This window comes from Rhinolophus sinicus, linkage group LG03 (assembly GCF_036562045.2).
Source record: "Rhinolophus sinicus isolate RSC01 linkage group LG03, ASM3656204v1, whole genome shotgun sequence".
NCBI classification, from domain to species: Eukaryota; Metazoa; Chordata; class Mammalia; order Chiroptera; family Rhinolophidae; genus Rhinolophus; species Rhinolophus sinicus.
In genome coordinates this window covers 7,567,417-7,595,399 of record NC_133753.1, presented here as the reverse complement: position 1 = coordinate 7,595,399, position 27,983 = coordinate 7,567,417, and the positions used below count along the sequence as shown (strand labels likewise).

General features: G+C 38.3%; 1 protein-coding gene across 4 annotated transcripts in view; it reads right to left on the bottom strand.

Moving 5' to 3' along the window:
- Nucleotides 1-27,930, bottom strand: part of ATG2B (autophagy related 2B) — a 64,122-nt gene extending 36,192 nt beyond the window's left edge. For 2 of the 4 annotated variants that reach the window (XM_019746329.2, XM_019746347.2), the window contains exons 1-16: nt 27,306-27,930; nt 18,565-18,727; nt 16,460-16,612; nt 15,884-15,986; nt 14,482-14,644; nt 13,315-13,494; nt 9,701-9,797; nt 8,816-9,001; nt 7,675-7,823; nt 7,473-7,581; nt 6,499-6,760; nt 5,069-5,219; nt 3,640-3,732; nt 3,312-3,500; nt 1,999-2,272; nt 278-380 (exon numbers count right to left, since the gene is read on the bottom strand). In XM_019746329.2, coding sequence (XP_019601888.2) covers nt 278-380; nt 1,999-2,272; nt 3,312-3,500; nt 3,640-3,732; nt 5,069-5,219; nt 6,499-6,760; nt 7,473-7,581; nt 7,675-7,823; nt 8,816-9,001; nt 9,701-9,797; nt 13,315-13,494; nt 14,482-14,644; nt 15,884-15,986; nt 16,460-16,612; nt 18,565-18,727; nt 27,306-27,467 — 2,537 coding nt within the window. In that variant the 5' untranslated portion in view covers nt 27,468-27,930. The remainder of the gene's footprint in view (nt 1-277; nt 381-1,998; nt 2,273-3,311; nt 3,501-3,639; nt 3,733-5,068; nt 5,220-6,498; nt 6,761-7,472; nt 7,582-7,674; nt 7,824-8,815; nt 9,002-9,700; nt 9,798-13,314; nt 13,495-14,481; nt 14,645-15,883; nt 15,987-16,459; nt 16,613-18,564; nt 18,728-27,305) is intronic. The other 2 variants (XM_019746338.2, XM_019746363.2) reach the window with 2 other exon arrangements.
- Between the last annotated feature and the right edge of the window lie 53 nt (nt 27,931-27,983).

The window sequence follows — 27,983 nt, the reverse complement described above, 5'->3', positions numbered from 1 at the left end:
TGATTCTTTTGTCCCTCTCCTTAGACTAGGTAACTTGAGACCAGAGAACACATCTTATACTTCCATCTCTCACAATATCTCACAGACACCTTTCATAGAGTCGTGCTCAATGTATATATTTTACTTAACTTGTCCATCTTCCTCTGGGTTCTCTCATCAAGGCTGGGTATTCTTTAGCTTAAATTTAATAGCCAAAATGTCATCTAAAAGGACTCTAGCAAATCATTTTTTGAAAGGAAACTCTCACTCGATGTGTTGTATCCATTTGCTTACTCACCGTGGCCAGTCAAAGTCATCTGACGATGTCGTGTCTTCATCGACTCCACCAGACACGTGGAAAAACTTAATAGACGGCTCTCCTTTATCTTCCTGGAATGACCCTAATAAAACAAGACTGATGAACTGAAATGCAATTCTTCTCAAGAGCTAAAAGATACTTTTCCTGCTTAGGGGAGCAAAGATCCTCTAAATCAGGAACATAATGCAACATTAAGTTCTGCAGCATTTATTCATTTGCTCCTGTTCCATGTGTACATGTGGGGAGACACGATGAGCAGATAAAGATGCTGTTTTCTATTTTAAGTCAAATTTTTAAGTGCCAATGTTTAATATGCAAAGTGCATAATCATGACACAGTAAATACAGTAGCTACCACTTCCTGAGTGCCACTTAATAATTATTCTCCATAAAAATGTATACAGTTAACCTAGGAACAGAGATAATAACTACATGTCTTAAATGTCTATTTAGTATCAAGCACTGTAAGAATTACCTCTATTCACAATAACCCTACAGGTTTTTTATATTCAATTTTACAGGAATGACTTTCATCCAGAATAATGAGTTTCTTACCACTGGAGATAAGGGAAGATCAGATAACCTCTAAAAGCCCTTTCATGAAGTCATAAATGGCAACAATTTCAAATACTCGTATATACTCTTCATTAGCTGACAGAAGCAAAGTAATACAGAAAAACTTAGAATAGGTTTTTTGGGGTTTTTTTAATAGATTTTTTTAAAGCTTTTTATTTATTTTAAGTGTGTTTTTCCAGGACCCATCAGCTCCAAGTCAAGCTGTTGTTCCAATTTAGCTGTGGAGGGCACAGCTCACAGTGGCCTATGTGGGGATCGAACTGGCAACCTTGTTGTTAAGAGCCCGTGCTCTAGCCAACTGAGCCAACCAGCTGCCCCAAGAACAGGTTTTACAAAGAAAAGTCACTTGAGATTAGTATGATGGTACAAAGCTCAAGCTCTAGTGTCAGACTTGGGTTTGAATCTTGATTCTGCCACTTACTATTCCATGACCGTGGAAGGTCCTTCTTAAGTCTGCAGATTCTTCACTTAAAAATGACAAAAATGATTGGAAATATGCCTAAATACTATTATGATTAAAGGAAACAAGGTAACGTGTGTGAAGTGCTTAGCACAGTAGCTAACCCAGAGTGGCACTCAATTAATTCTGGCTGCTAGCACCCTACATGGGTAGGTGGTAAGAATGTAGGTGGCACTAGATTCCCCTGGAAAAATGAAGATTGTAACAGAGTGAATAATCGTCGTGCTTAGTGATTTCTTTTCAAAAACTGACTTATATCACATACCGTGTTTCCCCGAAAATAAGACCGGGTCTTATATTAATTTTTGCTCCAAAAGATGCATTAGAGCGTATTTTCAGGGGATGTCTTATTTTTTCATGTACAACAATCTACATTTATTCAAATACAGTCAGTCATCTTCTCCTGGAACATTGTCACAACGTACTAAATGCGTCCATCTGGCTGACGATTTTAACTGGGGCTTATTTTCGGGGTAGGTCTTATTTTCAGGGAAACACGGTATTTGTATACAATACCAGAAAGAAGTTGTTAGTCTTGTTTTCTAACGTAATATTCTTTAATTCTGTCATACTTTGTGGCTGTCATATACTTTTTTCATGCTATAAGTTTCAGTAACAGGTGTTTGTTTCTAGTCTGGCTCCTTTACAGGCACATTCGATCTTACCAACTAGGTCTCTAAAGGTCAGTTCCAATTTAATTTGCTCTGGGGTTGATCCTCCTATGAACTCAGTCTTAAATTCTAGATCTGTGAATGCTAAATGAAGGATCTCCTTCTGCAGTGACTTCTTAAACCATGGTCCTCTTTCTTGATCTGATCGAAGATCGGGTATTGGGAAGCGAACAGAAAGGTTTAATGCTGGTGTTGTAACTTGTACTGATACCCGACAATTTGCAGGATTATGTGAATCATCTAGAAAGACTTCAGTGAAAGCCTTGTGCTAAAACGCAAAACATCAAAAAATAGGTCAAAATGTTAAATTAAGTAAATAAACATAGGTGACATTAGTATTCAACATTATGATATGTATAATCATTATTTCCTCATTCAGTGTACTACATTAAAATATAATTCAAAATAACTACTACCATATTAGTTTAGTATAATGAAATTTTATAACCAACAGCTATTGACAGAAGCCAAAACTATTGGCAGAATGTAAACCCTTATATAAAAAACTGAAAATAAAAGCTGAACCAGGCACAACTGATGCATATGTATCTTACAATAGAATAAAATAGAATAACATGTAAATTAGCTTATCAACAAATTCCATGCAGTTAAAAATCACTATAGTACCCAATATTCAATTTGAAGGATTTATCTACAAACATGCTACTTTAAAGACTTAGTGTGAAATTAGATGAATTATGCCAAATGCAAAGGCCCGTCCCTGACTCGTCTTCACATAACATTTCCAAGACTAAGCCCAGAGTCTGGCACATCATGTGTTCTAAATAAATAGTCACTAAGTGACTCAATCACTCTAAGCTCCCATCCAACACAAGGGTATGATCTCATCAAATGAGTCTTAGAAACCAAAACACGTATGCATCATTTATTCAAAGTCATGTTATAATAAAAGGGTTGAAGAACATGCCCTTCACATAATAGTCTATTTCTGTTCTTTCTCTAAAATGTATTGAATCTTATAATACTTTAGTCCAGACTGTACTGCCATGACTCAGTCTCTGCCTTGCTAGATTAGAAAGATCCCTTTTATGCTAGACTTGGATTTTTAACAAATCTATTCTTTCTCTCTCCTATTTCACTCAGAATATTAGCAAAGCTTATTTAGCTAGTCTAGTAGCCACACATAAAAGATGTCTCCATTTTTTCATTATTACAAATAATAATGCTTTAGTAATATGTTATTTAATCTATTTAAATACTTAAGCTCAGAAATAATTCCAATAATCCCAATAAGCCTATTAGACAGCAATAATTATGATTAGTATTTGCAACCTTTAAATACTTACCAAACTAATATGCTTATTATATGAAGTATACATGTGAGATGCCATCATCTCCACTGTAGTGAGTTTCTGTGGTTGAAGCAAGGAATTTAACCTGTCCACAATACTGATATCCAGCTCACAAAATACTGGATTCAATTTAATTTGTAATTCTGATTTCTGAGGAACAGAACTAAGTCTTGCTTGATTACCCTTTAAAAAAAAGGGGGAGGGGGCATTAATATGATCACTAATAATACGATAAGATTAAGTTAAAACCTTCTAATTGTGACAAAATACTACATATAAAATCAAAATTTATAGGTGGTATTCACAGAAAACAATCTGTTACCTGGGGTCCTTTATGCTCAGAATGCTTATAATGAAGCTGAAGACACACAGGGGCGTGGAAATCAGTTCGTTCTTTGGAATGGAACATTAAAAGCTTAAAAACAAAGATAAAAATAAATTAAATGTAAAATATTAAGCTATAATTAATCACATGAATTAACAGAGGTGCTAATAGTGGGAAGAACTTTTTGAAGTCAGAAAACCTTACTTTCATAATATATTCGATTTAATCTATTAAGAATAACTAAAAGCTCAGAAATAATTCCAATGCCACACTTAAAAAAGTGTTTCGGGGATCAAATACATGGTGATGGAAGGAGAACTGACTCTGGGTGGTGAACATACAATGGGATTTATAGATGATGTAATACAGAATTGTACACCTGAAATCTATGTAATTTTACTAACAATTGTCACCCCAATAAATTAAAAAAAAAAAGTGTTTCGGGAGGCCGATTGGCTCAGTGGTTGGAGCGCAGTGCTTGTGGCACCAGGGTCACCAGCTCGATTCCCACATGGGCCAGTGAGCTGCACCCTCCATAACTAGATTGAAAACAACAGCTTGAGCTTGGACCTGGGCCTCCGGCGGGAGGCCGATTGGCTCAGTGGTTGGAGCACAGTGCTCATAACACCAAGGTCGCTGGTTTGATTCCCACATGGGCCAGTGAGAAACAACGCCTTGAGCTTGAAGCTGAGCAGCTGGTGGGTGGCCGGTTGGCTCCATGGTTACAGCACAGTGCTCATAACACCAAGGTCACTGGTTCGATTCCCACGAGTCAGTGAGCTACACCCCCAACAACTAGATTGAAAACAACGACTTGACATGGAGCTGATGGGTCCTGGAAAAACACACTGTTCCCCAATATTTCCCAACAAAAATTTTTAAAAAATTTGTTCCAACAAAACACAAATGCACACGCACACACATACACACAGGCACACACACACGTGCGTACATGCCTCTTCCTATATGACTTCCTATACCTTTTTTTAAGAAAACCATTTTTGTTCATACATTTCTTAAAAAGTAAGACAGATTTAAAGAATAATCCTGCTAAGCAAAATAAGTCAGACAGAAAAAGTAGACAACCATGATTTCACTGATATGTGGTATATAAACCAAAAACAACAAAAGAACAAGACAAGCAAATGAGAAACAAAACTCATAGACACAGACAATAGTTTAGTGGTTACCAGAGGGTAAGGGGGGAGGGGGTAGTAGATGAGGGTAAAGGGGATCAATATATGGTGATGGAAGGAGAACTGACTTTGGGTGGTGAACACACAATATGATTTATAGAGGATGTAATACAGAATTGTATACCTGAAGTTTATGTAACTTTACTAACAATTGTCACCCCGATAAACTTTAATTTAAAAAAAAAAAAAAAAAAAAGAAGACTCCTAAAGGAAAAATATCTAGCATTTACCTCTGTATAGTGAGGAGAAACAGAATGAAAATCAGTCGGAAACAGGCATTCCAAAAGTTCCATTTGCCCGATGGACATATCAGTACTGAAATATCTGGATGATGATCTCTGTCTTTGTTCATAGGATACTTTGATGCCAGTACCGATAAATCTATATGAAAAATACAGCAATAAAAAGTATCCATTTACTTCTAGATAAAACAATGTATCAAAGAGTAGTACACAAGTGTTAATAAAGTATAACAATTACCTACCTATTCTGACAAATTCAAGTTGTCAGTAATTAATATTCCTAAGGATACTAACCAGAAAGATTTCTTCAAATTTCCCATTCCCTGACTTAAGATAATGAAACCAGATCTGTTGAAAGGAAATTACCCAGGGCTGCCCTATTTATTTCCCAATACTGTCATTCCTTCTTCCACTGCAATGGATAAAATCTTTCAAATCTATAAAATATATGTAATCGTTTCTTAAAATTATCTAAAAGCATCATGTAATATTTTTCAAACTTTAGTCAGCAGAACTCAAATGAAGGCCTACCTCCAGTTTCTATTGCTTTTGTTATACTCCCTACTGAGAGATACTTGGAACCTTGTCAAAAATGGGAAGAAAAAAAAGTTTTGTAGTTTGATTATAAATACTATGGTCCCAACCTACAGAATTTCTTTTGCTAGGTATAAAAACCACTTTGTATATTAATTTTAATATTTCAAAAAAGTTAAAGTTAAATTAAAAGCCCAAAATATTTTCTAAAAATATTAATGTATATGTCTAAATCATTGTAGAAAAAAACATGTCACTCAAGAATTTATAGGTCACTTTCATGTTAAAATAAATACCATCTGCCTATTAGCAATATTATACTTACAAATTTAATTATCTCATCTATTAGGACTCAACCCATCATTTCTTGATCACTGGCTATTTGGACAGCCTTGATTTTTTAAGTAGAAAGTGAAAATGTAGCATCCAAGCTCAGACCCGCCTTGGTATCATTTCCCCACAGCCAGCGGCATATGGATCATTTCCAAGTCCCTTCTAGTAAGTTCCTTCTGCTTTCGGCACCATGGCCATCTCTGTTAAGTCAGTAACAATAAGAACTATTTCTGGTAGTAATGGTGTCGGGGGGATGATGGCAAAATGTGATCAAAGAAATTTGACAGGAGCAGGACAAGGAGCTACAGAAAAAATAATTTCCAAATTCCAGATTACCTAGATGTTATATCTGAATGTTTCACACTCCAAATGACCTGAATGAAAGATTCTAGGATAAATATCTTTGCAGCACTAGAAGAAAACCTCACTCATTCCACTCACTTACAAATAAAATGTGAATTAGAAAAACAAATGAAGATAGGTAGACAGACAGACACAAAGTCCACATTTGGTTCTTTTTCAAGGATCATTAGTAAATAAAAAAAGTTTACCTAAGGTGATCATGTGAGCAAGCGTCTGCAAATACTGTTCGGAAAGACTTAAAATCGTCTGTTGAAAATGTCGATGGATCAATCTTTTCTATACAAGAAAAGAAAGCTGTCGCCAGAGGTGTCAGTGGATTTAGGTTCAACGACGTTTCAGGTGGAGATAACGGGTCGATGTGCAGCACAGAGACTGAAAAAGTTCCCACAGCCAGTCTGAAAATAAGTTCAGGCCTGGATTCATCCACTGAGATGGATCGAGAAGGGAGAGCTGAAATAATGTGTTAAAATTATATACGTAAAATTTAATACCTAAAAACAATCCATTATATTAAAATTATAAAACATTTACACAAGTATTAGTTTTCAAAAAAGGGTGATCACACAACAGTTTGAATGATATCAAACAAGTAAAACAAAATAAACTGTTATCTTTCTGCGTTTGTACTTCCTGGGTACTTGAAATACAAAAGAGTATGCTACAATAGGAAACGTATGAACAAAGCTTTGCGTTAATAAAACTGTATTGGAAAAATCAGAGATTAACCACAAACTGCTCACCAAATTTTCCTCTAAGCTTTGTGTCTATTTCAATTAAATTTTGCAGAGAAGAAACATAAGGTTGTCTTTCAAGGAAAGTGTAAACAGTGAAACAAAAATCAAATGGTTGACTGGGATCCTAAACTACAATAACAACATGAAACCTATGGTGCACTTTTTACTGAAAATATTTAAGTACTTAAATATCCAAAGAATACAGTGAACGGGCAACTATACTAAAAGGCTTCACAGTGAATTGTTCAACCATGCTTTATTTCTTTCTGAACTTTGCTAAATAGCATAGATATAGATATAGATATAGCCACAGATATAGATACAGATACAGATATAGATATAGGAGAAGGAAAGAAGTAGTAGAATGGCATTTTTAATTTTTAAAAATTCCCGTGGGAACCATCAACAAATGTCTTATTTGCACTTACAAGTCTTCGGTAAAGATGCTGGGTGACCGAGGCTATTAGACGGCAATGCTGACCCTCTCACTGGCTGTTCTTTATGATGATCAAGGAAATCTCCCCATGTTGGCTGAAGCTACAAAAGAATTTTTTTAAAGCACATGAATGAAGCACAGAATTTTAGAAGCAGCTTTTCAAGAACAGAACAAAAAACTGAGTAATACTTTACCACAGTAGCACTTAATGGGGATCCCGCTGGGGTGTGTGTACTGGTTAACGATAACTCGAGGTCCATGTGTGGCGGGTCGCCCAGGGGTGGAAGAGAAGAGAGACTGTGGGACATGTCCATATCAGCCATGGAGAAGAAAACTTCTTCTTCTAGAGAGAATTAAACTTTGTCAATTGTATTGTAATTCCACAAATTCACATCTTTAAATTAATATACATTAATAGTCTTCCTTCAGATCATCTCAGATGTAACAGTGATATCCTAAATTTTATGTTACTTCCAATGGGGTAATTTATTTGGATCTAAGATATAAATGACACAGTAAAAACTCAACTGGACATAGGTTAACAAAAGGTTATAATATCCTACTGGAGAACTTTTTGAAAAAGCATACGATATGCAGTTATTTCCCAGTATATTTTTTTAAGCCTCATGTTACAATTTAGAAGTTAAAATCTAGGTTTCAAAACAGTATAAATATCTTGCAACCGCTGGTTTCATATGGATACAGCTATTGCTTTAAAAGAAAAAAAGAGAGCTGATTATTTAGAATTTTATTTCCATTTCACTTCCTTCTTTCTGGAGGTTGTTTAACCCTCATGCAAATTAAGTTTGCCATGGTCAAAATTTCTTAAGTTGACTTTAATTTTCTATTTAGTTCAACATTTCATACTTAAATTGATTCTTATTATTTAGGGTATTAGTGCTCATATATTCTGAAACACCTGTAAATGCAAAGTAAATGGGTAAAGATATTTACATATAATTGATAGATTAATAGAGAAAGGTTCCTAGTCAAAAGAATCTACTATACATCATTATGTGAGCACATAAGGATTTGACAAAATGAAGAATTACCCTCTATTTATCTTTTGTGCAAATCTACATTTTTGTAAACTGACTTCCCTTAAAATAAATGATTTATAAAACAAATTACACAATCAAAAAAGGTTACTATAGCACACATATGTCGATGCATGGCTGTGATGCTATGGTTAGATTAACCTAGAAATTTAAACCTTCTTACAGTATGGCTGTTTTGCCTTTTCATTACTAACTCCATTTCACAGTGGCCAAAATCAAGTACTTAGCGCTATGATGATAATGTATGGTTCTGGTGTCTGCTTTTTGAGTTGCTTACCACGGCTAGAAGGTGTACGAGCCGTTTCTGTCTCATAAAAGCTTTGCTCTGAAGATACACCCACACAGAGGGAATCTTTTCTCAAATAATACCGGTTTAATTCCATTTGAATTCGATATTCTTCTTCCTGCTGCATGGGTCGATTTTTTCTATCTTTATTAGCTAACCCTATTTTGCTAGAATTTTCTACAAGTATACAAAAGGAAAGCAAAACAGTAATTAAATTTGGAGTTACTTAATCATTTCTCTCCCAAAGCCCATTTATCCAATACCAATGGCAACATTTTTGTACACGAGACTTTCCTTAGAATAAATCATGAATTATAAAACAAATTACACAATCAAAAAAGGATACTGTAGCACACGTGTGCCAGTGCATCATTGTAATGCGGTAGTTAGATCAACTAAGAAATTTAAAACTTCTTACACTATGGATTTTTTCTTCATTACTAACTCCATTTCACAGTGGCCTTAATACCACAGTCGGTGCCAAACCACCACTATTTTTTACAAATCAGAGATCTAAGCAATACTTGAAGCATCTAGCTAGGAATCACAAAATCTTATGACAGATAAGTCATTAAAAACATAGTGACTTACTGTTTTCAAGAATTTTACTTTCTCAGTTGTGTGAAGTACTATATCCCCAACCAAGGAAGTCAGAGAATTTTGAAAGAGAATGTGACACAAATAATCTGCATGCTAACTTGTGTCTCATTAAAACAATCTGATAGATCCAATCAAATGTAACTATTCAGGAGTCTTACTTACAATACATCTTTAATTTCACACATTCCTCTGTAATAGAATTTCCTATATGTATGTTATATATTTTAATTAGAAGTGTTAAAGAATTAGAAATAATAACAATAGAGTTATACTTGCCTGGCCCAGCAATAGCTGCTAACATATCCAAAAGCAAGTGTACCTGTCTTGGAGACAGGAATAGATGAATCGAGTCTATCTGTCCATCAATATCCAACTTCAAAAAAAAAAAAAAAGAAATTCAGGATGAACACTTCATAATCTCATCACCACAAATCCCAGTATATTTTAACACACTGAGATGAATACTGATTATTTAGCCTTGGATTCCTTCACCTAAGATTCTCTCTACTAATTCACACAATCTAAGTGAAAAGATTTAAAGGCCACCAACCTGTTGATCTAAGAGGGAAAATCTTTCTAAGAAATTCCATGATGGCAAGCCCAATGTCATACTTTTTGTCTGTTTAAGCTTCCTGTGCATTTAAGGTATTTTAGGAGGCCTTAAGACAGCCTCCAAGAAAGACAATTAAGATAGCAGTAATAGAGTACTCATTCCCACCATGATTTCAAAAGACTCGAACCGTAACCCTTAAAGCTTGAATTCAAACCACGAGCACATAAGGTTGGCTTTCATAAGTTTGCCCGTGGAAAGCAGAGCACAGAAGGCCCTTCTCTACCCAGCCTGCCTGCCCAGCGCCCAGTGTGTCGCACACAGCCCCGCTCTGCTGGGCATGGGCCTGCAGGCCACAGCACAAATGCCAACCGAGGAGGGTGCTCATGTGCACCTCCCTCCTCTTCTCCAGCTCTTTGTCCATTTTTCCCTTCTCCAAAGAGACTCTCGTTCTGCTTCCTGTGGAGTAAAGTCTGACAGGACAATTACTCTAGTCTCTAGATCACAATCTAAAAAGTGGAATATGCCTGCCTTACGTTTCATTCACCTCCTCTTAGTTCTAATGCTAACACTGGCTCCTATTGCAAATCTAAAATAATTCAATTAATAAAATATATTTATATTTGGAAAAATGTCATCTTCCCCAGGAGGAAAACAAATTTCTTCTGTTTAAAGGTGATTCTGAGAAATTTTTATGATCTAACAAAGAATTTGACACATTCTCCAATCATCATCCCCGTCACCACCTTTTTTTGAGTATTGGGGAACGATGCTAGGGGCTTTCATTATATTTCCTCTCATTCTTTGTACTGTTCCTGTTTTACAGATGAGGAAGCAGGTTCCCAAAGATTAAGCAATGTGTCCAAGGTCGTCTAACAGATGCAGAGCCAGGACTTTAACCTGGGCTGACCCAGGTGGAAAGGCCTCATTCCTTCCATGGAATGGCTCTCTGTTCCGTCCATAGAGATGTGGACGAAAAAAGGGGTTCTACAGAAAGTAACCTCACAGGGTGATCTGAGCATAGATTCCTAACTGGGCAGGTCAGGTGGGGAGTGACGTCCCAGGCCTATAATTCCTTTAGCAAAAGGTTCATCTTAGCCTTCAGCAAGCCCTGTCAATGTTCATGCCTTTTTCTAGGTTAACAACCCTCCAGGGAACACATGGTCTTCATGAGCCTGTAGTCCGCTCCCCACTTCATTTCCTCCCCCTTCCATCTTCTCTACGTTTCCTCCTTCATTTCAAATGCATAAAAAACTCATTCTCCCAAGCATTTGACATCTTGCTTCCTGGCCACTGTTGTCTGTTTTGGCTCATATAAATGCTTATAAAAATTCTTTACAGGTTTGGATGTTTCTGACGTCACTAGAGGATTTGTTTTATGGGCTCCTTACTGACTACTGACATCTCAGGACATGAATAAGCAAGGATCAAGGGTGGGGACTGCGTGGGGAGGGGGAAACCTCTTTCTGATTCTATGCCAAATTTACAAATTATTTTTTAATTTCTTAGAACTGAAAATATATATCTGACATTTATTAAAAGGAACAATCCAGAGTGTAACTCCTAATTTTCAGATAAATATTTCATTATTAGTACATTCCGAGTTTGGCATATAAAGAACAAAGTATGAATTACTTTCCTCTAGAAAAATAAAAGATAGAATGTAACAATTATAATAAATTTAAAACTCAATGTAACATGGTAATTGAAACAAATGTCTAAAGTCAATACAGGTAGTCCCCTATTTTCATACATAATGCATTCCTGAAAACATGCTAAATTTGAATATGTGAAACACCAAAATTACACACTATTTGAGGTACTAGTCTCGGGCAACTAAAAAGAACATGAAAGCTTTCATAACATTTTGAATCCACAGTTGAAAGGCTTACATCAGAAAGAGACTAAAGATCTGCAATTTTGAGCATCCCGAATTAATGTCATCTTTGGCTATACTGTATTAAGTTTATGAGATCTATGTTCTCAATGCTAATATTTAGAACTTTTATTTTTCCATTCAGTATTCCTTTTCGTTAAATAAGAACAAAATATACTCACTCAAGTTATTACATAAAAATTAACATATAGGCAAGAATAGCAATATCTTCAAATATTAAACACTGGCTGGCAGACAATGGCACCATGCAATAGTTTCCAACATTCATTTGTCCCCTAATACACAGATGTCCGAAAGTAACATCTAAAAGGCATTTATGCAAATCAACACATAACATGTAAAAGTTTCGGTTTGCACAAAGATCTAATACACAAATGTTGAGGACTATCTGTACTTAATCAAAGCAGAACTATCAATGTTATTGCTATGGTTCTTCCCTCTTAGAGAAATAGCAAAAGCATTCCCCAGAGGTATGTGACTATTTGTTTCCCCAGGACATTACCAGGCAGGGGATTCCCTGTAGTGTTTACACATACCGATGGCTTTCTGCTCCATTAACAATCCTATCCTGTTATTTTACAAAGAGGCTAGACCTGGCGGAAGGATTCTGTACCATCTGAGGAAGGACACGGCACAAAAGGGGGAAGGGGACACCCATAACAGGAATGCTGTCTTCCCTCCTTCTCCGTCTCCAGTCAGGGGCTCCAGTCCCAGGAAGGACTTCTGGGGACTCTTCAATCCTCTGCAAACCTTTCTATGTACATTCGCGTGTACTCAAGGGCTCCCTCTTCCATGTTCCCACAGCAATTTCCATCCCCCGTATTACATCTTTTATGAAAAGGCAAAGACTGAAGTCCATTCATCTCCGCATCTATGCCGAGAGCTGGCCCGGGCCTGGCTTACAGTCACTCGACCATCTACAGCTTGGTACACAGTGAACACACAAATGAGCAAGTCCCAATCCTTCACAATTTAAATTATATTTTACAGAGTTTACATAGAAAACTCATTGTCAAAGTCTGAAAATAACACTTGAGAAATACATTTTTTACTGACTGATTGAATGTACATTTCCTGATTCTCCAACAAACTGTTCAATACTGTTCCCTAAAAAACAAGTACAGTTGTCTTTACAGTGTCTTCAGAAAGCTGAGACAACATGGGGGAAAAAACACCTCCTTTCATCAATATCACACAACTATAAAAACAGTCATTCTGTTCAAAATATACATAAGGTAGATATTCTTACATATAATTAAACACCTTCAGTCAACTTCTTGCTTTCTAAATCTTTCCTCCTTTAAATTTTTTTATTTTATGATGCTAAAGATTTTTTTAACAGTAAATTCCTAATAATCGGGACTGAAGAACGTACCACGTGGACTAAAGAATGCTTGTCATTTTGTTTTGTTTTTCACTATAGGAAATAAAACAAGCACTGACCTTAGCTCCAGGAAGTACTTCATTCTGTTTCAGCGTGAGACTCAGCTCCAACCTACCCATCAGTCCTCCAATCTGCACTGGGTCAGAGGGTGCTGCCTCTGGTAAATTCCTAGTTAGTTGTGGGTGTGGCTCACAGACAATTCTGGGACTCCAGCTAGGTGACAGCTTTGGCTCAGTTTCCTACAATAATGCAACACGAATAAATTACTGAAAATAAATCGAAATGCAAAATACAAATTTCAGCTTAAGAAGAATAAAACATTTGACATGCAGAGCTATATTGCATTACAACAGATAAACCAGTATCTCATAGTGTGAAAACACTATCAAATTAATACACAGTGGGCCGGCCTGGTGGCTCAGGTGGTTGGAGCACCATGCTCCTAAGGCCGAGGTCACCAGTTCGATTCCCACATCATGGGCCAGTGAGCTGCGTCCTCTACAGCTAAGATTGTGAACAACAGCTCTCCCTGGAGCTGGGTGGCCATGAGCAGCTGGAGCTCGTTGTGAGCTGCCAGTGGGCTAGCGTGAGTGGCCGGCAGCCATCGCGAGTGGCCGGCAGCTGACAAGAGCTGCTGTGAGCAGTGGACCTACGACCAGCGACCGACTGCCTGAGCCAGGGGGAGCTCAAGGCTCCTAATACCAGCATGGGCCAGGGAACTGTGTCCTACACAACTAGACTGAGAAACTACGGCTTGAACTGGAGGGGGGGGAGGCAGGGTGGAAGAAAGGGGGGGAAAATTAATACACAGTCAAAAGCAAAGGAGTTAATTATAAATACAAATGTTTTGAAATTTCTGAAATATATGTCACCATTATTGAATATTTGTGTATTGAATATTTGTGTTAACTTCCAGATCAGATGGAAACTCATTAACACTTATATATCCTAGCAAAATTTAATAGCTCTCATTGAAACCTTTTAAAAAATCTATGATTTGGGGGCAGCCAGATGTCTCAGTTGGTTAGAGTGCAAGCTCTGAAAGACAGGGTTGCCGGTTCAATTCCCACATGGGCCAGTGAGCTGCGCCCTCCACAACTAGATTGAAGGACAACAACTTGGAGCTGATGGGCCCTGGAGAAACACAGTTCTCCAATATTCCCCAATAAAAATTTATTTTAAAAAATCTATGATTGAGTTTTGTTCTTTTGTTTTGTTTTTCTTACCACTGGTGCAGTTGAACACACTGGAGAAGATTTTGCTGATGCAGAGAACTCATCCCAGAAAAGAGACACTCCAGAGAGCTGAAGTAACTTGTGAGCAAAAGCTGTGGGCTGATGTACATTAATTCCTGAGGATTCGTCAGCAGTTTCATCACAGTATACAGTTCTGAAAGTTAAAAACAAAAAGAGCATAAAACTATAAAAACCGACTTACAGTTATAAGAAAGGCACATAACTTTTTAAGTTAAAGGGATTTTTCAAGTGTTAGCACTCCTTCGAATATGCCTGTAATGTGGGTATTACCAGTTAAATTAACCCCAGGAAAGATTACTTTATGAAGTTCCTAAATTGGGGGGGAAAAATCAGTAACTCCTTAAAGTTAGCGTCAAGAAAAACAATTGCTACACTCCCTCACAAACACCTCTGGGTAACAGTAAGAGAGCATTTGGCTCCAAGTCACAAGTCAGTCATAAATGACACTTCTTGAGTTCTTATGACTATTCTTCAAATTCTTATGACTAATCTTCAGTTTAAACAAAATAAAGTAGTTCTAAATGCATAACTTTTGATATTTTTTAACATTCCACTTAAGGTAATGCAACCCAATTTCAAATATCTGTTAACAATAACTGTCTCATTCATCGGTATGTTTTGTGAAAGACAGAAAACACAACAAATCTGCTTAAAACGTGGCAAAGGCCCCCCCCCCCCAAATACAAGCGTCTTTGCTGCACAGTATACATATATTCTATTTATTTCTGTTGGTTAATCGTACGGCATAAGACAGGTGAACAGTTACTACCACAAATGAACACTCGTGTGAGTATGGAAGTCACCCATCTGATAGCTGTTTATAGGGGCTCCACGTAGGCATACGCAGAAATCTAACAGTGATGTGTTAGGTAAATCGCTATTGCACATATTGACCTTAAAATAGCCTCACAGAATCCTGTAAGAAAACGATGGCTGCAGCCTTTCTCACTAAAGCAGCACTCGAACAGAAAACAGCGAAGCAAAGAAGCCTCTTACGTTAATGAGACATGCCTAAAGAGTACATCGCTTACATGAAAAAAACTGGAACGCTCCAACAAGAGTGCCTTAAATTGAGTAGCACTCAAATTTTCATTGTTTTGATTTGATACTAACTACTACAGGAGAATGACTTCCTTTGAATTCAACACTGTATCATGTAATATTACACCGCACTGGTACTTTAAGTTTTCAATAATGGGATTGGAACATAACGTGGCGAGCAGCACTTTACTCTAAAATTATGCAATATATCAATTTAATATCATCACCTCTCATCTCCGAAAGCATCTTGAAATCCAATGTAAGAGTGAGATTTCATTATTCATAAAGGAAAAGAATAGGGTCATTTGTTTTCAGATATAAGAAGTCTTACCTTTCTATTCGAATTTCAAGTGCAGTTCCAGTTTTGGAATTTTCTGGCACATGTTCAATTCTCAAGACAGTGTCTATAAAAGTGACTTTTACTCTTCTTAGTACTAGAGTAAACAGGTAACCATCAACATAAGAGACCATATGTACACTAAATAAAAACTTCGAATGAAAGAATAAACACTAAATTCGTTCAATAAAAACTTACAAAATAAAATTGAATTTCTTTCCTTAAAAATCCCCACATCTCGAGTTGTGCAATAAATATTTTGCCTTACTGAGCACTTACCCCTTGTTACATCTCAACAGACACTGGGGCAGTGAGTGACTAACCCTACCTGATGAATTCTAATCCCTTAATTATGCAAGCATAATAAAGTAAACAAAGGAGAAACTAGGATACAAAAGAACATGTCATTAAATCGAATACAATGTTTAAAACAACCTCAATTCTAAAGTACTGAAGTGAGAGCAGTTCATTTAAAAATCACTCCAATGGCTTTTCCTTATACAAGGCTGGCTGTACATAAAGGTACTAAATAAAATCTAAGAATTTTTAAAATACTCAGTTATACCAAACCTGTTTCAATGGTTTCAGCAAACTTTTCAAGTCCTTCAAAAGGCTGAGATCCTTCTCCTTGTTCATCTGTTAGTTTCTGGCTAAGACATTCTTTTGCCAACTGCATACTGCTGGTCATGAAACTTGACCAATACATAGGCTCAGAACCAGTCGCTGCAGAAAATATAGATTAATCCTAAATAACTTCTCATAGTTACAACAAAGCCATTTCTTAAAATAACACACTTCCAATAGGTAAATCCTTAATCTTCCACAAGATATTTTACATCTGGTATTACCCAAGGAAACAATATTCTAGAAATCACCCTTGAGATTTAAGTATCACCTTTTAAAGACTGAGAAGGAGAAAAAAAAAAGATCACAGAAAAAGTCCAGCGACATGTGCTCTCATTACATGATATATTCCTGCCAAGTACTAATTCATGTATTCATCAACATTTAATGGGTATTCTATACACACAGTGTCCAAAATACTGTACAGCAGGGATTGACAAACTTTCTGTAAAGGATCAGATGGTAAATATTTTAAGCTTTTGGGGCCATATGGTCTCTATCCTGACTGCTCAAATCTTTCACTCTAGTACAAAAGCAGCAAGAGAGCATAAATAAATGAATGAGTATGATGGTGCTCTAATAAACATTTATTTACCAAAACAGGTGACAGACCATATTTAACCTGCCAGCCTCAGCTGATTCTACTGTAGAGGATAGAAAAATAAGTATTAATTCTACCCTCAGAGAGCCTCAATATAGAAGAAATGAGATGAGGTTAAGAAGAATTAGTAAGCAACTATTAAGTGTCAACAGAAAACATTATGACAGCTAAGAGGTGAATTCTTCTAGCTGAGCAAATGAACGGGAAATCTGGTAGAGGCAGGAGTTGACCTAGGCTTTAGAAGGTTAGCATAAATATGGAGAAAACAGAAAAGCATCCTTGAAAGAAGAAATATGCGACCTGAAAAATCCTTTCTATATCTTCCCTCATGAGACAATTCTACCATACTCCTTCATAGTATTCAAAACAAACTGACAGAGATTAGTAGAATTGCTGCCTTCCAGAAAGGAATTTAAAAGCTCTTCTAATAGAACATTTTTAAAATAAAAAGAAAATATTTCACTTTCCATAGGAAAGAATTATTATATCTACTCATCATAGTTAAAAGATAAAATATTCTTATTAAATGCCAGATTACTAAGGAGGATTTCCATGCACAGATTACCAATTTTCAAAATATAGGTACTATAATTCTACTAAGCATAATTTAAACTTTGGTGTTTCAGATAGCACTTAAGATTACAATTCTTCAAGTATGTCTTTACAAACATCGCTTGTCACTCAAATAAAGAATTTAAACTCATAATTTAAGATGACTTATCCTCATGACTGTACTGGTTCATGAAATTCATTCTCTCTCTCTCTCTCCTTTGTAAATAATACGTAATCAGTGGGAGATATTTTGATACTGTCTAAATATTAAGCTTCTCAACAACCCTTCATGATACGGTGTTAGCATTCATTGATGACTCTGATCTGTCCCAACTTTTACTACGATGGCTGAAAACAGCGAACACTATCATTTTTTATGTTCATAAATAGGCATTCTACTACAGTGAAGAGCTTTCCCTTCTCTGTGTCCCCCTTACATAACTGATTTGTATCAATGTGGACTTACAGTGTTTTTGTTTTAGTGTTATACTCTATTATTGTCATTATTCTTTTTGATACTCAAGCTTTCCCAGATTTGGCCAATGGGAGCCCTTGGGAGCCCAATCCTGTGTCCTTTTAACATTTCTTCATCAATCTTTGATCACTTCCTTGCTTTCTGGCCCAATACTTTGAATCTTGAAAACACAATAGATAGTTGGTAACAAACCAATCATCTGCATACTCAAGTTCTGTGAGCAAATAGTGTAAATAGGGAGAGAAATAACTAACACTAACGGTATAATCACCCTACATAGACCTAAGTCCTATTACTTTATTGAAAATTTCACAAATACAATACAAAGTAATAAATTAAATACTGCATTGAATGCCATTAGGTTACTTTCCCAACCTCTGAGAAATAAAAATGGAAGCAAACAGAAACACATCACACACCTACCTAGGCGAGGTCTAGGTCGGAAGACCATTTCTAACCCTCTCACTTCCAGTGCACAATTATCCTGTAGCAAGGAGCCCCACGGAACTGACAGAGAAATGGACTGTATGAATCCTTCGGTGACTTCTAAAGGTGCGTCTGCTGACTCCAGGATCTCATTGAGACACTAGAGAGAAAAACAAAGTGCAATTTGAAATCACAAGAACAAGAACTTAAAATGGTTAGCTGATTCAAAGAAGCTGAGTATGCTCACATACGTGTCAGGTACGAGGGATCAAGGAAGGGGGATCTATTAGGTTGGTGCAAAAGTAATTGCGGTTTAAAAGGTTAATGGGAAAAAGCACAATTACTTTTGCACCAACCTAATAGTTACAGATGATTTCTGGTCCTCACTAAGCTTACAAGACAGCTTACCATGAAAGACACGCGTAATTCAAGTGTGAGGAGTTGCAGGACAGAGGAAATGCGCGGTGCTATTTGAGCATGAAGAAGAACCTGACCTGGAGACTCAAGGCAGGCCAGCTGAGGAGCTGCTATTTAAAGCTGACACCAGAAGGCTGAGGAGGTAACTCGGCAAAGTGTTCCAGGCAAAGACAAAGGCATGTGGAAGGATTACAAAAACACACAACAGCGGTCAGAGTGCGAGCACACATATTGAGGCACAGAGGATCTGAAGTGAAGAAGAGCTGCTTTAGCTTTAGCGCAGTGTGCCAGGGTGAAGAGCCAGAGATAAGGCTACACAGATAAGGGAGAGTGGGATCCAAAGAGCCTTGTAATTCATGTCCGAGTCTGAAACTTATCTCAAGGGCAATGCGAAACCACTGAAGATTTTAAGCGAGAGAGCCATGATGGGATTACAACCTTTAGTGGGCCACTCCTGCTGCCAGGGAGAGCATGTTTTAGAGGAAAGCAAAACTCAGGCAGAAAGGTTATGAGTCAGAGAAGCCAGAGAAATTGATTTGACAAGGAAAGTGACATTGAGGACAGTAAGAAGCACGTGGATACTGGTAATATATTAGGCAACAGAATGAACTGGCATCACGAGGGGTAAAGCAAAGAAGGAATGAAGAATGGCTCCCAGGTGCTGGCTTGGACAAATGCTCAGACAGCGGTACCATTTACTGAGACAGACAAGCCTGGGGAGTCTGGTTAAGGGGAAGATGGGGGGTTCAGTTCCAAAGAACACATTTGAGCACACATCCAGGTGATGTCTAGGAGGCAGCTGGAAATTCCAGTCTAGAGCTTAGGAGAGCCCTATGAGCGGGAGATAGAGAAGGGCATTATAAACACAGAGGCTAAATGAAGCCACAGGGATGAGGAAAAACAGACTTTGGGAACTACGTAGAGTAAAATGACAAGAGGTCTAGGGCAGAACTCTGATAAACACCAATATTAAGAAGCAGGTTAAGAAAGAGGAACTTGCAACATAAACTGTGGGGGGGGGGGGGGAAGCAGAGAGGTAGAAGGAAAATCAAGAAAGCTTCATGTCCCAGAAAATCATGGAAAGACAATATGAAAGAGGAGAGTGGTCAAGTGCAACAAAAAGCTAACAAGAAGCCAAAGATTTTTAAATGTCCACTGGATTTAGCGATATTTTAGGGTATCGGTGATCCCATTGAAAGCGATTGCAGTGTAGGGGTAAGGCAAACCAGACTAACAGAAGGAAGACAGAATGAATGTAAATATAGTTAGTGGAATAAGTAAATGTATTTTTTGACAATATACTTTTTCAATTAAAATAAATATTGATTAAATGCCAGTTTATATGCAAGGTACTTTCTGCATGCTATGTTCCAGGCAGAGTCCTAACTCTGTCTACAAGCCTAGCACTGATATATATTGAGATTTAGACTGGCTCATGTATTATCAGATGTTACTACTTTAAAAGGCTTTTTTCATGCTGGTGTTTGTACAATCCCACAGACTTTCTCAAGAGTATATGGGCTTGGATGGTTTCAAGGTACAATACCCAGATCCTGAATCTCTAAATATATTCCTTCCTAAAGCTGACCTGCCCGCGAAGAATACTTACGGCAGTGACATCATGTTGACTCTCCTTTCCCATAGTCCTTTGTACAATCTCCTTTCCCTCACTTGGCCAAAAAGGCCTACCTTTTTCCCTTCCTGAATTCTCCCTTATATGCCTAGGGTAGAGAAATCTCCACACAGGGCCAGCAATAAGTTTTCGGGTCTTTCCCTATCTTATACATATTTTTGCCATGACACGCAAAGAAATTAAAAGAGCTAATTGATACTGCTACAGCAAAATCTCCCCCAATTCTCACCTACTTATTTATGATACCAGTATTTCTCAAACATAACTATTTTAAAAATTTAGAAATGGGATTTATGCTGAGTCCTATCGAATTCTAGTTGTAAGGATATTCATCTTTGGATGTGTGAACTAATCAGGGAAGAAGGAAAACAACTCACCCATATCATTAAGAAATGTGTAAGTAAGTTTCTATGTTTAATTATTCAAATGTACATTTACAGTTTTGATCAACTGCAAACATATAATAATTATAACACAATCCAGAGGAAAAATGTTAATACTTAAAGCCTAATGATTATCTGAAAGAAATACTGATCAGTTAAGATCAATATAAGCCCAAAGGCAACCACTAAGGAAACCTTTTAAAAACTCAAAAAAAAGTAAAGAAATCATTAAAGGAATTAAAATGTTACACTACAAAATATTCACTTAATGCAAAATAAAACAACAATAGTGGGAAATTACTTTATATAATCAATTTCAATTTAGTTACATGTTTTTCTGCAGAGAAATGATAATATGATCAATAAAAGGCTCAAGCATAAAATAAATAAATTGTGACAAAATTTTGCAGTGGAAGTAGGATGAATATATGAGTTCAGTGGGACAAGATACAATGCTAAAATTCCAACTATTTATGAAGACTTTGTTCAAGCACTTTTAAATGTATTAATGATGGAAATCTGATCCTACTGGGGGAAAAAATTATATTTTTACATCGATATTTACAACACAACAAAGTTATCCTCTACGACTAAACTTACAATGAAAAAAATTTTTAAGTCAATTTTTAAAGGAACAAGGAATACAGTCGTTTTTCAAAAATTTTGAGAAAATTGGGCAAACACATGCGAACATTCCTTTAAAACACAGCATGTGTTCACGTCCTAGGTCAGAGACTTACTAGCTGGGTGGCTGTGGATAAGGTCTCAACTTCTGAGTCTCAATGTCCTCATCCATAAAATAGGGATAGTACCTATTTCATAGGGTTATTGTCAACGTAAATGAGATTATAACATGTAAAACCACCAACATAATTCCTGGTACCAAGTAAACACGTTCTAAATGCTGACTATTGTCCTTTACTTCCCACAGCGCCTACCCAGCTCAATGACAAGCACTACCAGGAATTCGAGGTGTGCTTTAGAGCAGGAAAGAAAGCAAACAGTTACATTTTATGTTTCTTTTTACCATGTACATAAGATTATCTAGGAGAAGAATACATCCTTGGTAGTTTAAACCAAGGTATCAAAATTCAAGTAGAGATAAAACAGAGCATAAAAATATGCAAGAACAGATTTAGTCCAATTAACTTAATTAGCACTTACTACATACAGGACACCACACTATACTATTTTATACCTACAAAGACTTATTTTCAGGGATCATTTCTATAGTTTGTTACTATTTTATATCCAAGGTATTGCACTACATTTTCTAAATAATCCCCTGAATTAGGTATTTTTTGTCCCATTTTATAGAGATGGCAACTGAAGATCAGAAAAATTAAATAACTTGCAAAAGGTCTTCAATTAATCACTGAAGAAACAAAACTATAAAACAGAGAGAGAGAAATATATTTCCACAATGGAAGATTTTGCAGGAGGCTAAGTGAAATCAAGTGCTAAAATCCTCATTCTCAAAAATGCAGTGCTTAGGCTTGGAAGCTGACTTCTAATACAAGCTTTCAAAACTAAATGGAAAAATGCTCAACCCCTTTACTACTGATGTTTTTCAAAATGCAGTCAAGGACCACATGCATCAACAGACTCTCCAAGGATGCTTCTTAAAAATGTAGATTCTTGGGTCTTTAGAACCACAATCTACAGGAAAGGGGCCAGAAGTCACATGTTAGTAAACTTCCCAGGTGACCCTCCCAGGCTGCTAATATGCTCGAGAAGCTCAGGTTTCTTGAATCTTTCGAGGCAGTGCAGGGTACAAAAAAAATGTGAGTCAGAAAGCCTTAGGCTTGAAATCTTGCTACACTGCTGATACTAAGCCAAAGTTACTTAACCTCCTGGTAAAATGCAAATGGTAGCACCCAACTTAGAGCAAGACACTCAGCACAATTTATAGAGATGGAAGGTGCTTAATAAATGGTCACTATTATCTTCGAAAGCAAACAAAAATCCCCTACCTTGACTCCATGTCCCAACCTCATCAATCTCATTTCTCTTTCTTTAGTCAAGGCAGCTATCTGCTCAAACCACAAACTATTATCTGCCTTCTAACCCTCAGGTGCTCTGAAACTGCTCTTCACTGGCAATAAACTGACAAATGCAATGAATTTCTCTTTTTAAAATTCTAACTTTCCTTAGCTTCCATAACACTCTTCACACACTCTTTTTTCCAACCCTTTACCGTTTGAAATGCTGGTGTTCATCTAAGTTTTACCTTCAACCTTTTGCGTTTCTCAACCTAATCTACAACTGCCCATGCACGTCCTGCCATTCCAGTGTTTCAGTCACTACTGATACTCTGATAACTCCCAAAGCTTTATCTCCAACTCTTAACTCCAATACTGTGTACTATTTTCAATGGGAAAAGAACTCAGGAACTTCTAAGACAGCGCATTCCAATTGTGGAATAGTTCCAAACCCCTTGTCTCTATCACTCCCTCCCATTACACGCACTTTTAAGTCACTAGTCTCCAAAGTGTACAAGGCGTGATCAAACAATACAGTGAATGTTTAAATTTAAAAAATTACAGTAAAAGACACATTGCCATTAATCCTCCTCAAAATACTCCCCCTCGCTTAGAAAACACTTATCCTATCATGCTTGCCACTTTCTGAAGCGGTTCTGGAAGTCCTCTTTCGTGAGTGTCTTCAGTTGCGCTGCCTTGGCTGCCTCCATGTCCTGAATCCATTCAAAACATAAACTTTCATGGTCATTTTGACTTTGGGGAAGAGCCAGAAGTCACATGGTGCCATATCTGGTGAATAAGGTGGATGAGGACACACTGTAATGTTTTTATTTGACAGAAATTGCTGTACCAGAAGCGATGTGTGACACGGAGTGTTGTCATGATGGAGGATGAAGTAAAGACAAAAAAGAGGACTTCCAGAACTGCTTCAGAAAGTGGCAAGAACGATGGAATAAGTGTGTCTGAAGCGAGGGGGAGTATTTTGAGGGGGATTAATGGCAATGTGTCCTTTACAATAATAAATTTTGTCATTTAAACATTGACTGCATTTTGTGATCACACCTCGTATATCCCAGAGAGTATAACCGATAATCCATAGGGATGTGAGTAGAAAATTAGACATTCCATATTAAAATTTTCATTTTTAGATTTAAAAGTTGTACTAATATTTAATTTACAGATGGGCACTGACGCCTTCTCTCAGACCATACATCAGAGAAGATGAGCAGTGCCACAATGGGAAGAGTTAAAAGAGTGGTGTCCTCAGCGGGATTTTCCTTTTCAGCTCGCTGAAACTTCTACATATTAAAAACAGACCTTAAAGCACTTGAATCTTTGCAAAGAGACAGAAAGTGACAGTAACTTTCTGATTTCCTGGGTTTTCTTATGGCCAAATATTTAAGAGTTGAATTTAAATATGAAAAGAAATTTTCTTCCATACCAAGATTAGAGTGCAAAATATGCCGACCATTCACGTGATGACAGATGGTTATTGGCAGTACATGCTACCAACCAGGTGTATTCCAAAAAACTAAACATACTTTATCTTTTCAAAGTAAAGATACCACTTTAATAATGAGTGAGAAAGTATTAACTGCTTTTCAACGGACACTTCTACTATGGGGAGAACAGTTGTGAAAAACTGTATTTGGAAATGTTTCCATTGTTACATGATTTTGTTGCTGAAATAACGTCTATTAAAAACACTGTCTCTTTTTTTAAGTCATTATCTACACAGTTATAAAAGATTCGAAAACATGGAAAATTAGCCCAATGAATCTAAAAGTCTGCTGAGCAGTTTTTTAAAATGGATTTTAAAGTTAATTTTTAATATATAAAAAATGCAACACCTTCCAATTAATTAGCAAGCACAACTGATTAAGATCAAGGAAGCTGGGAATGGCACAGCCAATTTCAACATAATCCCGTGCATAATTGACGCTGAGAACTGAAACATTAGTGATGTTGCCAATGATGTAATTCTTCCACTTGGATCCATGAATCTGTGAGGTAGCTTTGTTTCAGTAATGAAAGTCATTAAAATCAAGTGTCAAAAGTAACTGAATTTGAATCAGAAGTTTGAATAGCTAAGTGTCTCACATCAAGATTTACCTTAGTCGCCAACACAGCGCCCTATTGTTGATAAATAAATAAACAGCGACAGCAAATATTTACTGGATGCTTTATTTGATATTATCATTTTGGTTGGGCATAGCCCCAGCCTTCAAGGAGCAGAATAAAACAATCTTCAGATTAAATCGAGCCCTAAATTATTCTGCCATCAATCCTGGTCAAACTGTAAAATTTGAATATTAGCACCTGATTTCCATGAGGATTAAGCAAAACCACACAAATGAGAGTGCCTAGCACAGTGCCTTAAATAAATAGATGCTCAATAAGCATTTGCGGTCCTTTCCTTGAAGACACATGATTAATTAAAAAAAATAATAGTGGGCTTAGGATTTAGACAGGTTTGGATTCTCACCGTACCGTTTGCTAGCCATGTTGCTTTGGAGAAATTATTTAACTCCATCTGTAAAATGGAAATCATATCACCCACCTCATAGAGTTAAAGTGAAAAGTCACTAAAGGATAATCTGCACAAAGTCATTCGACCCACAAAAGGCTGTTAATACATGCCCAATCCTCCTCCTTCCAGATAGTGTATTCAAAACTGTACCACAAGGGGCCAGCCCATCTGGCTCAGCTGGTTAGAGTACAAGCTCTTAACAACAGGTTGCAGGTTCAATTCCCACATGGGATGGTGAGCTGCGCCCCCTGAAACTAAGATTGAAGGACAACGACTTGGAGCTGATGGGCCTTGGAAAAACACACTGTTCGCCAATATTCCCCAAGTGAAAAAAGAAAGCTGTACCAAAAGTATAGACTCATGGGTCATTGAATTTAAAAATATCTATCACAATCCCTATCTTCTGGCAAGAGTTACAGCAATACAGGACCCTGACACACTGCCTGGCATGGAGTGGACACTCCATTAATGTTTACTGAGCTTAGATGAGTTACTATATCCAATATCAATTGGTTAACTGAGGTAGCCTGGGTTAGCCAGGTGTGGGATTGGCTCTTTCTACTATACTATGTGCTCTCCCCAGCGTAAATCATCGATTTACTGATAAAGTTATATGCTTATTCATGCTAGAGCAAATTAATTTAAGGGTCATAATAAGGTGTTACCATAACCTGAGCATTTCAAGGTTCTATGACTCAGGAAGTCATTATTCTGTTAAAATACTTTGACATAAAAGGTGCAAAACACACTTTTTACACAGCTTAAATTAGGAGGAAAACAGGTTTCCCTTTGTTTACACAACTCTCATAAGAAACTTACCTATATTTATGATTTCCTAAGTGGAAGGTGTGTTGGACTGTTTTTAGAAGAGTAAAACTCCAGAATGGTACAACCAATTCAAACTGTAAACAGCAAATTCGAGTGCAATAAATGAAGGGTTGGGGGAGGAGAAAAGCCACTCCATTCTCGTCAAACTCAAGGCTTAATATACTTCAAGTAAAATACTATATGCACTGAACACACAAATGCCGGTACAACTGTACGGGGTGCACTGAAATACACACAGGCACCTGTAAGACACGATGAGTCAACCCACAGCCCCTGCATGACAAGTAGAAAACAGGATTTTAAAGGTCTGCCAATTGCAGCTTCGGCGCTTTTACAACACCTGCCTTTACGATCCATCACGTGAAACAAGCAGCATAACTAAACAGCGCTGCCAGGGCCCCTCAACCACTCACAGGCTGGCCTCGTCGCGCCGCGATAAGCAAAAGCAGGCAAATCGGCAGAGGAGGCCTCCTTCACCGGTTCCTTCCAGATGGCAAATGCGGTCGGGAGAGCGCGCCGCGCAGGCAGCCAGCCCGACACAAACACGGGAACAACGGGGCGTTCTGACACTTCCGAAGGCCCTCCTCATCCTGACACTCGCGGAGTGTCAGCCCATTAAAGAGGGTGTTGGCCACAGAACCCCGCGCCCCCCCACCCGAAGGGGCAGCCCTTGGTCCCCTCCCTCCACAGACCCCTTCACCGACCCCAGGCACTGACTCCACGGATTCCCAGTGTAGACTCCACTGATTCCCCGTGTAGACGCCACCACCTCTGCTAAGTTTCTGGAACACGTGATTTGGGGGTGCAAACTTGCTAGAAACAGATTAAACAAGACTTGAACACACTTCTCTGAGCACTGCCACTCGCAGAGAGGGGCTGAACGTCACAAATTTGGGGTGACACTCGTTCAAATCGCCCCAAGGAGGGGGGCGAGTCCCGCCCGGCCGGCCGCCGGCAGCTCTTACCCATTTGTCCAAGGGGACCTGGGCGAGGGACCCGGTGCCCTGATACAGGTCCAGGCTGAGCTGCTCCAGGCTCAGCTTCTCCTGCAGGAAATGGCCCAGGTACCTCTGCAGGAGGTACCGACAGGCCCTCTTCTTGATGGACTCTGAAAACGGCCACGGCATGATGAGGGCCGGCGAGGGCTGCGGGCGGCGGCGGCTCCGGCCTCCCGGCCCAGGCTCCGGTTCCAGGCCGCTGCGGCGGCGGCAAGGGCACTGGCCGGCGTCCCCAGGCCGCGGAAGGGCCTAAGCCCGGGGTGGCCCCTCCATCCCTTCTCGGCACCAGGCGCCCCTCAGGACGACCCCATCTCCTGCGCCGCGCCGCTCGCTCTAGGCCTGGCGGGGACAAGGGGCGGAGGAGTCGCGGGCGCCCCAGGCCCGGGGACTTCCGGAGGGGTCGTCGTCCGCACGGAGAGGGGGTGCGAGACAGCGCGCGGCGAGGCGACAGGGCCTGAGGCAGGGGCTGAGGCAGACACCTCCACCGCCGCCGCGAGACGAATTTGTTGTCATCCGCAGGCGCGCTCCCGACTCTGGGGACGCTCCGGCGCGTTCGCGAGACCCGGACTCCCCGCGCGCGGCCTGCGCTGGCGGAAGTGACGCCACACTGGGGCTGCAGGAGGCGGGAGAAGGGCCCGGAAGCAA